At 36.9% G+C, this 16,558-nt stretch overlaps 1 protein-coding gene across 1 annotated transcript in view; it reads left to right on the forward strand.

Annotated features, from left to right (window-relative positions):
- The first annotated feature begins 1,531 nt into the window (after nucleotides 1-1,531).
- The window catches only part of LOC118669188 (DNA-directed RNA polymerase II subunit RPB2-like), a 37,449-nt gene continuing 22,422 nt past the window's right edge, over nucleotides 1,532-16,558 (forward strand). The window contains exons 1-6 of the mRNA XM_036335103.1: nucleotides 1,532-1,611; nucleotides 5,521-5,671; nucleotides 8,585-8,697; nucleotides 8,818-9,037; nucleotides 9,867-10,025; nucleotides 13,313-13,477. Coding sequence (XP_036190996.1) covers nucleotides 1,541-1,611; nucleotides 5,521-5,671; nucleotides 8,585-8,697; nucleotides 8,818-9,037; nucleotides 9,867-10,025; nucleotides 13,313-13,477 — 879 coding nt within the window. The 5' untranslated portion in view covers nucleotides 1,532-1,540. The remainder of the gene's footprint in view (nucleotides 1,612-5,520; nucleotides 5,672-8,584; nucleotides 8,698-8,817; nucleotides 9,038-9,866; nucleotides 10,026-13,312; nucleotides 13,478-16,558) is intronic.

Genomic DNA, 16,558 nt, shown 5'->3' on the forward strand with positions numbered 1-16,558 from the left:
GGATCAGTGCACACTGATTTTTCAAGTGCCCTGTTCAAATTATAATTGCTGTATAATTAACCCAACATTTGGCTGCCTAAAAATTAATATGTTTATGGAGTTAAGTGGCCAGGAATTTGGGTAGAGCATAGTAGGAATGACTTGTCTGCTCCATGTCAGTAGTTCACCTGGGAAGATTCAAAGGCTGGGTGTTGACAGCTGGGGGCTGGATGATCTGGAGTGTTTGCTCATGTGTCTGGCACTTAACTTAAAAGGACTGAAGGACTTGAAGTGCTGACTGGAGCATCCGTAATGATGCCCAAATCAAGTAGCCTCTCCACATGATTTGGGCTTACTCACAGTATACAGTTTTAGAGTACTAGGACTTAATGGCAGTTAGGGCTCCAGAAGAAAGTGTTTCAGCAAACAAGGCGGAACAACACTGTCTTTCTGACCTAGTTTCTAAAGTCACATAACGTCGCTTTAGCTGCACTGTCTTAGTTTTGGGAGAGTAAAGAACCTGCCCAGATTCAAAGGAAGGAAACATAGCTGGTGTGGTTGGTGGTTGACTGTTGACCTATGAACTAGGAGGTCATTGTTCGATTCCCAATCGGGGCACATACCCTTATGGTGGGCTCCATACCCAGTAGGGGATGTGCATGAGGCGGCTGATCAGTGATTCTCTCACATCACTGATGTTACTATCTTTCCCTTCCTCTCTGAAATCAATAAAAAAAAAAAAAGAATATATATATATATATATATATATATATATATATACACATATATATATAAAGGGAAGGAAATATAGACCCCTGTATCTTTTTATAGAAAGCTTGTGAAATGGAAGATATGGTTGTGGCCGCCTTTGGAAAGTACAGTTTGTCATACCTGTACATGTGTGAAATGTTTCTGTGATGGACCACCCCACCTTAAGCTATTGCTCAACTACTGGAACCCTTTTCTGTCTCTGCACCTTCATCTTTGACCCCAGTCTCTGAGGACTATGAGCTTGCTCCTAGTTACCTGCATAGATTCTATTAATGAATAGAATGGGAAGATGGGAAACTTACAGATTCACACACTTATGCTGAACCTTTGTAATGAGGCCTCTTTGTATATTGGGTGAATACCTGTGTGATGTACACCTATGTGTACATAGATGTTTGCCCATGTGTGTTATTCATTACAATTTATGCAATGTAATTGAAATTTTAGAAGACCGAAGTAAAGGATTGCTTTTTAAAAAAATATGTGGTGTTTTTTTTTTATTGATGTCAGAGAGGAAGGGCGAGAGATAGAAACATCAGTGATGAGAGAGAATCATTGATTGGTTGCGTCCTGCGTGCCCCCCCACTGGGGATTGAGCCCGCAATCTGGGCATGTGCCCTGACTGGGAATCAAACCGTAACCTCCTGGTTCATAAGTTGACACAACCACTGAGCCACACTGGCTGGACAAAAGTATTACTTTTTATTTAGCAGATAACATCTTTGCAGCAAGATGTTGATTAGTAGCATTTTTATTCCAGATGAGTACAATATTTTTGTTTCTTGCAGATATGCAATATGATGAGGATGATGATGAAATCACCCCAGATTTGTGGCAAGAAGCATGCTGGATTGTAATCAGGTAACTTTTAAGGCTAAACTGAATAAGCTCTAAAAGGCACTATAACCAATAAAGGGATTTCCTACTTATTCAGTTCTTGAAAATTAGCTGTTCTGTATCAATGTGCTACATGAGAGCAGTTTCTTTCTCTTTCTTTCTTTCTTTCTTTCTTTCTTTCTTTCTTTCTTTCTTTCTTTCTTTCTTTCTTTCTTTCTTTCTTTCTTTCTTTCATTTAACTTTAAGTATTTTTTTTAAAATATATTTTATTGATTTTTTACAGAGAGGAAGGGAGAGAGATAGAGAGTTAGAAACATCGATGAGAGAGAAACATCGATCAGCTGCCTCCCGCACATCTCCTACTGGGGATTTGCCCGCAACCCAGGTACATGCCCCTGACCGGAACCGAACCTGGGACCCTTCAGTCCGCAGGGCGACGCTCTATCCACTGAGCCAAACCGGTTTTGGCTAACTTTAAGTATTTTGTACTTACAGAAAAGTTACACAATGAATTCATGTATATACTTCACCTAAATGTTAACCTTATACTATATTTTCTTTGCCTTTTTTTTTTGTCTCTCTCCATATTGTTTTCTGAAACATTTGATAATAAGTTGCAGACGTAGGAACATTCTTTTACATAAATCATCAAAATCAGGAAATTAGTATTAATATAATAATCTTATTTAATCTGCAGACCTTACCCAAATTTTGCCATTTGTCTAACTAATGTTGTTTATAGCAAAATAATTTTTTTTCTGATTCTGGCTATAACCTAGGATAACATATTGTGTTTGTTTTTCATGACTTATTTTATCTCCTATAATCTAAAACAGTCTTTCTCATTTTTTTTTACCTTTACATTTTTGAGAAATATAGGCCAGTTATTATTTCCCATTTATTTATTTATTCATTCATTTAAATATGTTTTTATTGATTTATTTTAGAGGAAGGGAGAGATAGAGAGAGATAGAAACATCAATTATGAGAGAGAATCATTGATCAACTGCCTCCTGTACACCCCCCCACTGGGCATTGAGCTTGCAACCAGGGCATGTGCCCTGACCAGGAATCCAACTGTGACCTCCTGGTTCATGGCTTGACGCTTGACCACTGAACCACACTGGCTGGGCCTGGCCAGTTACTTTTTAGAATGCCCCATAGTTTGAGATTTGTGTGATAGTTCCGTTAATTGGATTTGGGTGATTGCTTTTGGCAGCAGTGATGCTCTGCTCTGGAAGTACTATATTAGGCACATGATGCCTATTTGTTTAATTATTGATGATATTAATTTTATTTCCTTTGTTTTTTCTTTATTTTAAATGGATAGAGCTACAATAGGTTGTATTTCAACCCAAATTCCCCTAATTTAAGTGTAATTAAAATGTAATGAAACTCGGGAAGAAACCTTACATATAGATAAGAAAACTAACTTAAAAAAAATCTATAATAATAAAAGCGTAGTATACTAATTAGACTGGACAGCCAAATGACCTTCTGGACATCCTTCCGGCCATCCTTCTGGATGAAGCCACAGATGCAGGGGCCAAGGCAGAGGCAGTTAGGGACGATCAGGCAGGCAAGTGAGCAGTTAGGGGCAAGCAGGCAGGTAGGCAAAGTGGTTGTGGTGATCAGACAGGCAGCCCAGTGGTTAGGGGCAATCAGGTAGGCAGGCCAGTGGTTAGGAGTAATCAGGTAGGCAGGCAAGTAGTTAGGAGCGATCAGGCAGGCAGGCAGAGTGGTTAGGAGTGATCAGGCAGGCAGGCAGGCGAGTGGTTAGGAGCCAAGGGTCCCGGATTGCGAGAGGGATTCCAGATTGGAGAGGGTGCAGGTGGGCTGAGGAAACGCCCCCCCTCCCATGCACAAATTTTGTCCACTGGGCCTCTAGTGTATGTGTGTGTGTGTGTGTGTGTATATATATATATATATATATATATATATATATATATATATATATATATCTTTGTTGATTTCAGAAAGGAAGGGAGAGAGAGAAACATTAATGATGAGAGAGAATCATTGATTGGCTGCCTCCTGCACACCCCACACTAGGGATTAAGCCCACAACCTGGGCATGTGCCCTGGCTGGGAATCGAACCAGTGACCTCCTGGTTCACAGGTCCACACTCAACCATTGAGCAACACCATCCAGAGAAAACAAAATTCTAAGTAATAAGGTAACATCCTGCTCTGTTAGGATGTAAAATGCTACAACTCTGCTGTCATCAGACTGACAGTTGCTTTGTATGAGTCTCTTTGATCCCCATCTGCTCCAGGATGCACATCTTTTGGTTGACACTTTCTCCCTTTTCAAAGAACACAGGCTTCTGACATTTTTGCCAGTTATATTTGGAATATAACTGAACCTTTTTTCAACATTGTTAAAAATGTTTTGAGTTTTTGAGATGTCAGTATATGTTTTTCCTATTAAACAGAGGCTATAAATAATTTGTATTGAGACATTAGGATTTTCTATAATATTTGGATATTAAACACCAAGAGTCTTTTCTACTAGGTAACAAAAACCAGGTAGGCGTTCTGTGGGATATGCCTATATTCAAAGAATATTTTGATTTTAGATGAAAAAGAATTGTTTTCAACATATGTGGTAGATTGCTCAAGGATAAAACACTATTGTGAATAGTCACTGCATTTAATATTTGTTACAAAATAAATGATTCGATTTTTACATTTTTTAAAGAATAGTTTATTTTTATTTATTTTATTTATTTTTTAAATCCTCACCTGAGGATATTTTTCTATTGAATTTTAGAGAGAGTGGTAGAGGGAAAGACAGAGAAACATTCATGTGAGAGAAATACATTGATTGGTTGCCTCCTGCATGAGCCCTGACCAGGGACCAGGCCAGGGAGGAGCCTGCAACCAAGGTGTACATGCCCTTGACTGGAATCGAACCTGGGACTCTTTGGTCCGCAGGCTGACGTTCTATCCACTAACCAAACCAGCTAGGTGATGGTGAGGAGTGAGATTCCGCTTGCACTTGTATCTACTTGTTCTTTTTATATATCTCTTTCCCCATCCCTCACATGAACAAGTGTCTATTCCTTATAAACAATGTCTGCTCTTGTAGATTCTCCATCCTTTAGGGCTTGACTGTGTGATTCCTGTATCTACACTACTAGCACTGATCTCTTACCCATGCTCCATCTTTTAATCTTCATTCATTTGCTGAGTATTTTCACTTGAATGACTTATCGTCATCTCACCTTTAACATATTCAAAATAGAACTAATAATCTTTAACCGGAAATTGAAATGCTTAATACATCCCATATTTTAGTCATTGATATCTTTTCTCTTATTCAAATTAGAGCTCTTATTTTTATCTTTGACTGGATTTTTTTTTTTTTTTTAGTTTTTGTCCTGACATTTTTTTCAAGAAATGTTTCCAAGAGTTTGGATGAAATTTACCTACAAAGGACATTTGTAAATTAGTGCTCTCTTATAGTTCTTTATTTTTATTTTCTTAAAATATGTTAATAGTGATTTTTATAGAGAGAAGAAGGGAGAGGGTTAGAAACAACGATGAGAGTAGTTCTTTATTCCATTATAATTCTTATGTTGTGCCTTTTTTTCTTTCTTTTAATCTTTATTGTTGAAAGTATTACATAGATGTTCCTTTTTCCCCCATTAACTTCTCCCAACCCTCTCCCATCCTCCCCTTATGTTGTGCTTTAATTATTTTACTCATAGTATAAGTCTTGTTCACACAAACTTAACACGTTCTCAAAGACAGTTTTCATAGTCTCACCCCTTTTTTTGATACTTCATAGTATCTTTTGTAGTGATGGGCATATAATGGTTGGTATTTAGTAATTGTTTGTTGAATTTAATTTTAATGAAAATGGGGAAATATACTAGAAAACATCACTTACTGTGTTGTGACTAATTATGGACTCAAATATTTTCCTAGTTCCTATTTTGATGAGAAAGGCTTGGTCAGACAACAGCTGGACTCTTTTGATGAGTTTATTCAGATGTCTGTTCAAAGAATTGTGGAAGATGCTCCACCTATAGACCTACAAGCTGAAGCTCAGCATGCTAGTGGAGAAGTTGAAGAACCGGTAAGATAGTTATTCTAATAAAGTAACATAAGTAAAGGAGGACTATTGATTTGAAATTTCAGTTCTCTCACCTGCCTTGAAGGCTAATAAAAAGTTAGTTGGTGTTTTTAGCAGAGTACTTATAGCATCTTCAATCAGTTCCTGATTTATTCTTATAAGTGGAGAGATGCATTTTTGCAAGTATAGTTGACCTTTGAACACGGATTTGAACTGCATGGATTGATGAAATACATGGGTTTCTTTCTTCTACACAAACAATGTAAACTTACAGTATTGGTAAGTACAGTGCAGTACTCTAAGTGTATTTTCTCTTCCTTAACATTTTCTTTTTCCTAGCTTTATTGTAAGAATATTGTGTTATTGGTAATGCTTCCAGTCAACAGTAGGCTATTAGTAGTTAACTTTCGGGGAGTCAAAAGTTATAAGTGTATTTTTAACTGCATGGAGTGGGGCGTGGGTGTTCAAGGGTCAACTAGAATCCCCAAACCCCAATCTTTATCAAATAGTAGGTATTTGATAGTTGGGAAAAAGGAATTCAGAAATAAGATGAAGCCAGAAATAGTCATATTTCTTCACAAAAACCTACTTTTTTCTTTCACAATATAAGGAATTATTAAAGAAAAATGTATTTGCAGGACTTTTTCTTTTGATTATTTATTGAATGAAATACGTCATAGTACAGTGATGGCGAACCTATGACACGCGTGTCAGAGGTGACACGTGAACTCAGTTTTTTGGTCGATTTTTCTTTGTTAAATGGCATTTAAATATATAAAATAAACGTAAAAAATATAAATCCTTGTTTTACTATGGTTGCAAATATCAAAATTTTTTTATATGTGACACGGCGCCAGAGATAAGTTAGGGTTTTTCAAAATGCTGACACGCCGAGCTCAAAAGGTTTGCCATCACTGTTATAATAGTATAAGAGATAATAAAGGAAAATCACTTAAACATATTAGCTATTTTATTTTTTCTAAGTTCCTTAGTCTTTGTTGACACATGCATATTTTTGGCATTGTTAAAATCATAGCAAGGGTACAATTTTAATACTCTGGTTTTACATGAATGATTGTAAGGAAGTATATAATCTAAAATAATGACTATCTGTAGTTTTCCAGTGGTAGAGATACAGTGTGAAAGGCCTCGAAATACAGGTAAATCTGAGAAACAAAGTGAGACAGGGAGAGCCTCAGATACAGAGGTACACTGAGGGAGGGAGGGGTTATTATTTTTAGTCTTTTCTGTAGTTAGTCCCTAGTGGCTGATACATTATTCTCATTCTAGTTGGAGATGCTGTAAAGACTTTCTATTAAAAATAATAGTCTCTTCTAGCAATGTGCTGGAAAAATAAGCATAAAATGCCTTTTTTATACTTATGACATTTTTCTTTATTTTTTAAATATATTTTATTGATTTCAGAGAGGAAAGGAAAGGGAGAGAGAGATAGAAACATCAGTGATGAGAGAGAATCATTGATCAGCTGCCTCCTACACGTTCCACACCAGGGATTGAACCCATAACCTGGGCGTGTGCCTTGACTGGAAATCGAACTTCAACCTTCTGGTTCATAGGTGGACGCTCAACCACTGAACCATGGTGGCCAGGCATTTTTTCTTTATTGTCTTTGCAAAACAAGAGAGAGAACAATGTAACATAGCATATTCAAAGTGCTAATACCATAAGTACTTTTGGAGAAAAAGATCTCTGAGGCTGGGGTACCAGAACTTGGTGGAAAAGATGGAGAGACTTAAGCTGACCACAAAGGGCAGGGTAGAATTTATTTTAGTAGAGAAAAGATACTTAGGCATTTCAGCAAGAAAATGCTTGATGTATTTGGCTTGGGTATGGCATGGGGACCACCACAGTCAGTGTATGGTTTTTCTTGTTTGATCTGTTTTTTGATTATGGAAAATAAGATGGAACCAGGTGGTCCCAGGCTTTGGATGTCTTTGGGTGTCATGGGGAATTGTTGAAATATTGTCAAGTAAAGTGAATATAGCATTATTTTAGAAAGATTACTTTGGAAATGGTAAGAAGAGGTTAGAGGCAGGTAAAAATCTTGGAATATCCTAGGTTTAAAGTAATAATGTCCTATATTAGGGTAATGGTGGAAATAAGGAGTAGATGGATGGCTTCCCTTTGGTTCATTATCATCACTGTTTCTCTTTGCCCTTTACCTACTCCATTTTAGGAAACTTGAATGTCAATAATTTACCTTAAGTAGTTTCTTTAGTCCCATCTTCCCCTCTGAGATTTGATTGAGAGAGAAATTTATTATCCATTTATCTCTGGAAGTTCTTATGGATCTTGTTTTATTGGGGAGCAAGGATATAATTAATTGAAAAGCTTTTTTTTTTTTCTGCTGTAGAATGAGCTACAGCCAACTAGAGTTAGTTCTGGTCCTTCACATAGAATAATTAGAATTTTTTGGAAGTTTAAGAATTAAATTAGGTGCATTCTTTTTTCTGGTGTTCAGTTGATTGGAGGACAGCTCTAACTGTATGAATTTACCTTTTCTTTCTTTTCTGGTAACTTTGTACTTCTGACCCTAAGGACAGGGCACATGACACTATATATATCTTGAATACAAATACTTTTTCGTTTTTTGATATAAACTTAGAGCACATGATATGTCCATAGTCTTTATTTACTTATGATATATTAAGTCTTGTTTTGTTTTTCTGCCTTAAGAAAGCGATTAATGTGACACCTTTGGAATATGGGTGTTGACTTTAGAGAGTCCCTGTATTAGTACAATATTAGTACTAATTATTAGTACCGTGGGTTAATTTTGCCAGTTTCTGGAGCCTTTTCTACTCAAAATGTTAATGTCGATGGAAAAAGAATCATTAAAACTTTTATGAAAAAAGATTATTTATCCTCTATGTGGTTTCTTTGGTTTTATTTCAGCCAAGATATTTGCTGAAGTTTGAACAAATTTATCTCTCCAAGCCTACTCACTGGGAAAGAGATGGTGCTCCTTCACCACTGATGCCAAATGAGGCCAGACTACGGAATCTCACGTAAGATTTTTTTCCAGCAACTGGTAGCGAAATACAATTCAGAAAATGTAATTTTAACTAGTTGAGAGTTTTAGCAAATACCCACTATTACTAAATTGTGTTTTCCTTTTATTTCTGAAGGTATTCTGCTCCACTTTATGTTGATATAACAAAAACAGTCATTAAAAAAGGTGAAGAACAACTGCAGACTCAGTATCAGAAAACTTGTATAGGAAAAATTCCAATTATGTTGCGTTCAACTTATTGCGTATTGAATGGCTTAACAGATCGTGATCTTTGTGAGTTAAATGAATGCCCCTTGGATCCTGGTGGCTATTTCATTATTAATGGATCAGAAAAGGTATTGTGGCATTACTTTTTTAAAAATTGATTTTAGAGAGAGAGAGGCAGTGAGGGAAGGAGGGAAGGAGAGAGAAAGAAACACTGATTTGTTGTTCCAACAAATTCATTGATTGATTCTCATATGTTCCCTGACTGAGCAGGATTGAATCCGCAACCTTGGCGTATTGGGGTGATTTTCCAACCAATTGAACTATCCAGCCAGGGCTAGTCGCATTATTTAAAAAAAAATTTACAAAACGATGATTAAAATTTGAAAGTTGGAATTAAAAAGTAAACTTTTACACAGAATAATCTGGAAGTGGTACTTGAAATTTTTAGGGTGGGTGACAGTTAAACCAAACATTTATTTTATTTAATATATATATATATATATATATATATATATATATATATATATATATTGATTTCAGATAGAGAGGAAGAGAGAGGGAGAGACAGAAACATCAATGGTGAGAGAGAATCATTGATTAGTGCTCTCCTGCACACTCCCTACTTGGGATTGAGCCCATAAACCGGGCATGTACCCTGACCGGGAATCGAACCCTGACCTCCTAGTTCATGGGCTGACGCTCAACCACTGAGACACACCGACTGGGCGAAGCAAAATTTTATTTAGCTGTATTATATAACATGTCCTATATGGTCTGTTGTTTGGGCTTGCAGGTTTCTATGAAGCATTTATACAAAATGGAATTTGGAAAGTTTAAGAATTGATGTTTCAGTGAGCCTATATAACCAAATTAAATTAAGATACTGATTTCACTCTTCTTTCTTTTTCAAGGACCTTGTGGGTTTTATGGCTGTAACTTTTTTTATTGTCTATATAGGTTCTAATTGCACAAGAAAAAATGGCAACGAACACAGTCTATGTTTTTGCCAAAAAGGATTCTAAATATGCCTACACAGGAGAGTGCAGATCATGTTTGGAGAATTCTTCCCGACCCACCAGTACTATTTGGGTTAGCATGCTGGCAAGAGGAGGACAGGTATGGACTGGGATATGATGTTTGAGTTAATTCCTTTTTGTAGTTTATCAGACTGCATTCTTAGTCAGAAAGTTTTTCCTGAACATATTATAAGTGTTACATGATAGGCATTGTTTTATTTACTTACTTGAGGCCCGTTGCACAAAGATTTGCACAAAAGGCCTAGCTTCCTCTGGCTGCCGGCACTGGTTTTCCTCTGGCACCCGGACCCAGGCCTTTGGTCCGACCGCAGCAGATAAGCCAAGGCTTCTCTGCTCGGGCTGCAGGAAGACTTGGCTTCTCTGCTCGGGCTGCAGCAGCGAGACTTGGCTTTTCCGCTCCAGATGCAGCAGAGAATCCAAGCCGCTTCAGTCCTCAGTTGTCTTCAGTCTTCCCTCTGCGTCTGCATGTGCAAATTAACCACCATCTTTGTTGGATTAATTTGCATACTCATCCTGATTGGCTGGTGGGCGTAGCAGAGTGACACCAATTTGCATGTTTCTATTTTATTAGTGTAGGTTGCTCTGTAAGATTACTCCAATAGCAACATATATCATTTCATAGTTTCTATAAGTCCAGACTTGGTGTGGCTTAGCTGGGTCCTCTAGTTGAACATCTCTCACAAGGCTGCAATCATTGTGTTTTCCTGGACTGCAGTCATCTTAAGGTTCAGTCACGTGGTTGGTGACAGCATTCAGTTCACCATGGGCTTTTGAACTGAGAGTCTCAGTCCTTGCTGGCTTTTGGTTGGAAGCCTGTCTCAGTTTCTTGCCCCATGGGTTCTCTCTATGCAGCAGCTGACAGCATGGCAGCTTGTTTCATCAGAGAGAGTAATTAAGAAGAGCCATAGAGTGTACAAACAAGGGGAAAATCACAGTCTTTTATAAAATAATCTTGGAAGCAATATCCTCATTGTGTTGGATGCAAGTCAGTACCCTCAGCCTCGTACTGAATGGGAGGGAATTGCACAGGCAATAATAGTAGTGGGCAGGGATCGTCAGGCACTATCTTAGAAGCTGCCTATCATAGGCATGTTACTTAAAATAATGTAATCTAATAATAGCTAGCATTTCTTGAATATTTGCTGTGTCAATTATGTTTTCCAGATTGCTTGATTTAATCTTTATGACTATCTTGGAAAGTAGTTGTAATTACCTCTATTTAATTTCATGTACATTTAAAAATATATATTTTTATTGATTTCAGAGAGGAAGGGAGAGGGAGAGAGAGAGAGAACATCCGTGATGAGAGAGAATCATTGATCGGCTGTGTCCTGCACGCCCCCTATTGGGGATGAGACTGCAAACTGGGCATGCGCCCTTTACTGAAATCGAACCTGGGACCCTTCTGTCCGCAGGCGGACGCTCTATTCAATGAGCCAAGCTGTCTGGGGCTCATGTGCATTTAAAATTTTTTTTTTTTTTTTTTTTTTTTTTGTCTAAAGTTTTACATATGTCTCCTTTTTCCCCAGTTGACCCCAGCCATTCCCACCTTGGGTAAGCCTCCACAGCCCCAGTGTCTGTGTCCATTGGTTATGCTAATATGCAATGAGCATTTTTTATTAAAGTTTTTTTGAATAAGTCATACATGCATGTTCAAATAGTTCCAGAAGCACAAGAAAGGATATACTATAAAAGTAGTCTTTGACCCCCCAGATCTCTTCCTCAGAGGTAGCTGCTTTTGATAATTTTTTATGAGTCAGTTCAGCAACAGTCTTAATGCAAAAAATACAAGTGGGAGCATACCACATACACTTTGCTGTTATCCTTTGAAAAAAACATGTTTAGATCAGTGCTTGATCATTCTTTTTGAGCTGTGATATTCCATATGCAGGTGTAGCATAATTTTTAAACTATCTTATGGTAGATATTTAGGTGTCCAGTCCTATGCTCTTACAAATAGTTTTGCAGAGTCTAATTTCACTTTTTATAAGTCTTACAAAGATTAAAAACTTGAAGATTAGAGAGTTTTAACTGCCTGAAGTTAAATAGAATGTGTTAATTGAAGAGGTTTTGATTAAATGGTGGTGGAATGGGGCCCCCAGAAAAGATCCCCAGGTGGTTGTGATGTGCATTTATTTTTGAGAAGTATTGGCCTTGGTTATGGAGGGCAAAGATGAACGCAACATATTAGAGAAGTTATCATGTTAGCTATGGGCAAAATGAATTAATTAGAGGCAGAGAAAGGAAAATTGTCTGGATTTAGTGACAGGTTTGCTATAGTATGAGGATGGATTACTTAAGATTCTGTGATTTCTATCCTGAGGTTCTAGATAGAATAACTTTCAAGAATTGATTTTTAGAGAGACCCTATTGAGTTCATTTTTAGACAAAATATTTTTTGGGGTTGAGGTGCATGATGTAGGCATTATTTCTTAATGTTTTGCTTATTTTGAGAAAAAATCTATGATGAAACAAATAATGGGTTAAATGGAAATAATTGATAGAAATAGCCAAATGGTAGTTGTAGATACGAGGACTGAGGGTACAGGAAAAAGATCAAGATGAAGATTTGGGTATCATTTGTTACTGGACACCCATGAGAAGGGATAAGGTTTCTAAGGAAGGAGGCCTGAAGTAGGAGGAAGACAACAGAAACTGTTATTAGAGGGATAACATAGGGTTTTAAGGCCTAGGGGGGGTTGAATTTGATACTGAAGGGAAGAAATATGATTAAAATTGAGAAGCCACATGGTTGTATACCAGTGTAGGCTAGTAACTTTTATTTCATTACTGTATGTGTGTGCAATTAAAGTGAGAAAGAAATGGGAAAATATAAAGCTTGTGAAAGAGGCTGTTTATTAATTCAAACAAGAAGATACCACACAGACCAGCTCTGAGCTAATACTTATTTTTCATTCTGTGCTTAGCTTTTTCAAAATTTGTCCATATTCTCTCTCTCTCCCTCTCTTTTTTTTCATAGTCTCTCTTTTTGAGCCCTTCTCTGTTTCTTCCAGATATGTTTTGTTTTTATTTGTTTTCTTGGCGGATGGAGAGGGTGAGGGGTCAAGGTTCATGTTCTTTTGCAGCCAAAAGTCATTTCCAGACACAGTATTGGGTAATTCTGAGGAAATCTTGGCAGGCAGATAGCAGAGAATGGAAGTTTTTTCAGGTCTAAATGACCAACCTGTCCATAAAATCAGTGAATCTGTTCCAGTGTCTTTGAAAAGCAGCCATTCCTCAGAGTATAAGAAGCATGCTTCTTTTGAAATACATACAGTGATGAGCATATATGTAAAATGGTTCTCACAGATACTTTTCTATGGCTGTGATCTCTGTATACTCATTCTCTAATGTTATTTTTTCTAGGGTGCAAAAAAGAGTGCTATTGGTCAGCGCATTGTGGCAACTCTACCATATATCAAGCAAGAAGTTCCCATTATTATTGTGTTCAGAGCATTAGGTTTTGTGTCTGACAGAGATATTTTAGAGCATATTATTTATGATTTTGAAGATCCAGAGATGATGGAAATGGTAATGTATAAGCAAAATATATTCATAGTGTTTTATAAGAGGTTTAAAGTTACTGACTGTTGCTAAACTTTTTTTTTTTTTTTCAATCCTCACCCAAGAGAGAGGACAGAGAGTGAGAAATACCCTTGTGACAGCAAAACATTGATTGGTTGCCTCCTGCATGCATCCCGACCAGGGATGGAACCTGAGACCTTTTGATGTACAGGATGACTCTCCAGCCAACTGAGCCACATTGGCCAGGGCTGTTGCTAATCTTAAAACAAGCAGAAAGCCACTCTGAAGAGCAGTTTACTTGTCACAGATCTCATGCTATTTACTGTTAAATTTTAACTTTTTATTTTGAAGTAATTTCAAACTTACAGAAACCTGCAAAGAACTCCTATATACTCTTAACCCAGATTCACCAGTTGTTACCTTTGGCACATTTGCTTTAGCATTCTCTCTCTCTCTCTCTTTTTTTTAAAAAAAATATATTTTATTGATTTTTTACAGAGAAGAAGGGAGAGGGATAGAGAGTTAGAAACATCGATCAGCCGCCTCCTGCACACCTCCCACTGGGGATGTGCCCGCAACCAAGGTACATGCCCTTGACCGGAATCGAACCTGGGACCCTTGAGTCCGCATGCTGAGGCTCTATCCACTGAGCCAAATTGGTTAGGGCTAGCATTCTCTTTATATACATATTATTTTTTCCTAGAACATACGATAGTTATTTCATGGATCATGCTCTTTTACTCCTAAATGCCTCAGTGTATATGTTCTAAGAACCAAGACATTCACTTACATGATCAAAGTACGATTATTAAATCAGGAATTTAACATAGGCACAGTTCTCGTAACCCACAGACCTTCAGGTTTTTGCCAGTTGTTCCGATAATGTTCTTAATGGCATTTTATTTTCTCGTTCAGAATTCAGTATAGGATCATGTAATCCATGTTGTTTTGTCTTTTCTCCTCATCTTTTTCTCAGTGTTTCATAACATTGAAATTTTTGGAGATGTTAGGCCATTTATTTTGTAGAATTTCCCTCAGTTTTTTTTCCTCTCTTTTTTTTTTTTTTGATATTTCCTCACGATTTGATTCAATTTATGCAATTTTTTTGGCAGGAAAAATACAGAAATAATATTGTGCGCTTCCCAGGATATTGCATCAGGAGTCACACGTTGTCATTTTGTCCCATTATTTGTAATGTTAACTCTGCAGTGTGGTGTCTGTTAGGTTCCTCTAACTGTAAAGTTACAATTTTTGTGGGAAGGTTCTTTGACTCTAGGTAAAGATTAATTTCCTTATCAGTCTTTTCCATTAATAATCTTTGTCTCAATAAATAGTAGTTGATGGTCTTAAATTTATCTGAATTGTTCAGAGACTTTAAGACTACAGAGAAATAAGGTAAAATACAGACTAAGCATTGGTCACTAAGTTAGAAAGTGGAGTAGGATTACATTGTAATTATTACATTGCATTTATTTATTGATAAGTTATGTGAGAAAAATGAGTTCTGGTTAGATTTGACTTTAAGCTTTTACCAGTAGTATGCTTTAAATTTTATTTGATTATTTTATTTGTTTATTATGTTAATCTTCATTTGAGAATATTTTTTCATTGATTTTTTTTTTTTTTAAGAGAGTGAAAGGAAGGGAAGGGAAAGCGGAGGGTGGGAGAAAGAGACATCAATTACATTGCACCCTGAGTGGGGCCCAAGATAGAACCTGCAACCCACACTCTAACCACTGAGAAAAACTGGCCAGGGCTGCTTTTTAAAAAAATTTAAATACTTAATTTATAAGTATTTAAGTGTTTAAAAGAAAAGATAATACATGTTATCTTTTATCCAAAAGGCATCCCAAATGATTCAAATTGGATTCAGACAGTATTCAAACTGGAATTTTCTTAGTAAAGTGAAAGTCCTAATTTGTTTTATATATATTCTTTTTGAAAAAACTGTTTGTTCCTATAGCTCCTATGATGCTTAAGTCAAATTTTACAAGTCTGTGAGTCAAGCATTCACTGTGCAAAAGTGTTTAATAATTTCTTCTTCTGAAAATCCATTGTTACCGTTAATATCTTTTTCCAAATCCATATTAACCTTAAGAAAACAGTTTCAGCCATGGCCGGTTTGGCTCAGTGGATGGAGCATCGGCCTGCAGACTGAAAGGTCCCGGGTTCGATTCCGATCAAGGGCATGTACCTTGGTTGCAGGCACATCCCCAGTGGGAAGTGTGCAGGAGGCGGCTGATCGATGTTTCTCTCTCATCGATGTTTCTAGCTCTCTATCTCTCTCCCTTCCTCTCTGTAAAAAAATCAATAAAATATATTAAAAAAAAAAAGAAAACAGTTTCATAAGAACGACAATTTCCTTTAAAAAGATCATTTTCGTTTACCATACTGTGGCCTCACTTTGACTGGTTTACCTGACCTTTTTCTGATCTCTGATTCTGTAATTGGAATTTGGATGCTTAAACTTGTGAATCAGTGATAATTAGGCATAGGAAGTCAAAGGCAGGAAAGGCATGTCAGTATATGTGATAGGGTTTAAAATGTATTTACAGGGGTCAAAGTTATGAAATGTTACCCCTCATTTCTCATGCTCATTGTTGTGTAAAATTGGAACTTAAGAATGTTAGAACTAGAGTGAAATTTAGATGTTATTTTATCTAGTCTCTTTGTAGATGAGGAAACTTATTACTTGGCTGCTCAGATACCAGAGGTGTGGAATGTAGGTCTCCCTAAGAATGTGTCTTTAAAGTATTATCTTTTACAAAAAACTGAGTGGTTTTATTTGTAGGATAAAAACCTCTTAAACCAATTTTTTGTTTTGTTTTTTAAACATATTTTTATTGATTTCAGAGAGAAAGGGAGGGGGATAGAGAGAGAGAAACACTGATGAAAGAGAAACATCTTCAATTGACTCTGCCTACATGCCCCCTACTGGGGACTGAGCCCCCAGCCCAGGCATGTGCCCTGACCAGGAATCAAATTGGTTTCCTCTTGGTTTATGGGTCTGTACTCAACCACTGAAACATACTGGCTGGGCCCTTATAAGCCAAGGTGTAAAACCAATCTGGCCCATTTAATTTTAGG

This window comes from Myotis myotis, unplaced genomic scaffold (genome assembly GCF_014108235.1).
Source record: "Myotis myotis isolate mMyoMyo1 unplaced genomic scaffold, mMyoMyo1.p scaffold_m19_p_1, whole genome shotgun sequence".
Classification (NCBI taxonomy): domain Eukaryota; kingdom Metazoa; phylum Chordata; class Mammalia; order Chiroptera; family Vespertilionidae; genus Myotis; species Myotis myotis.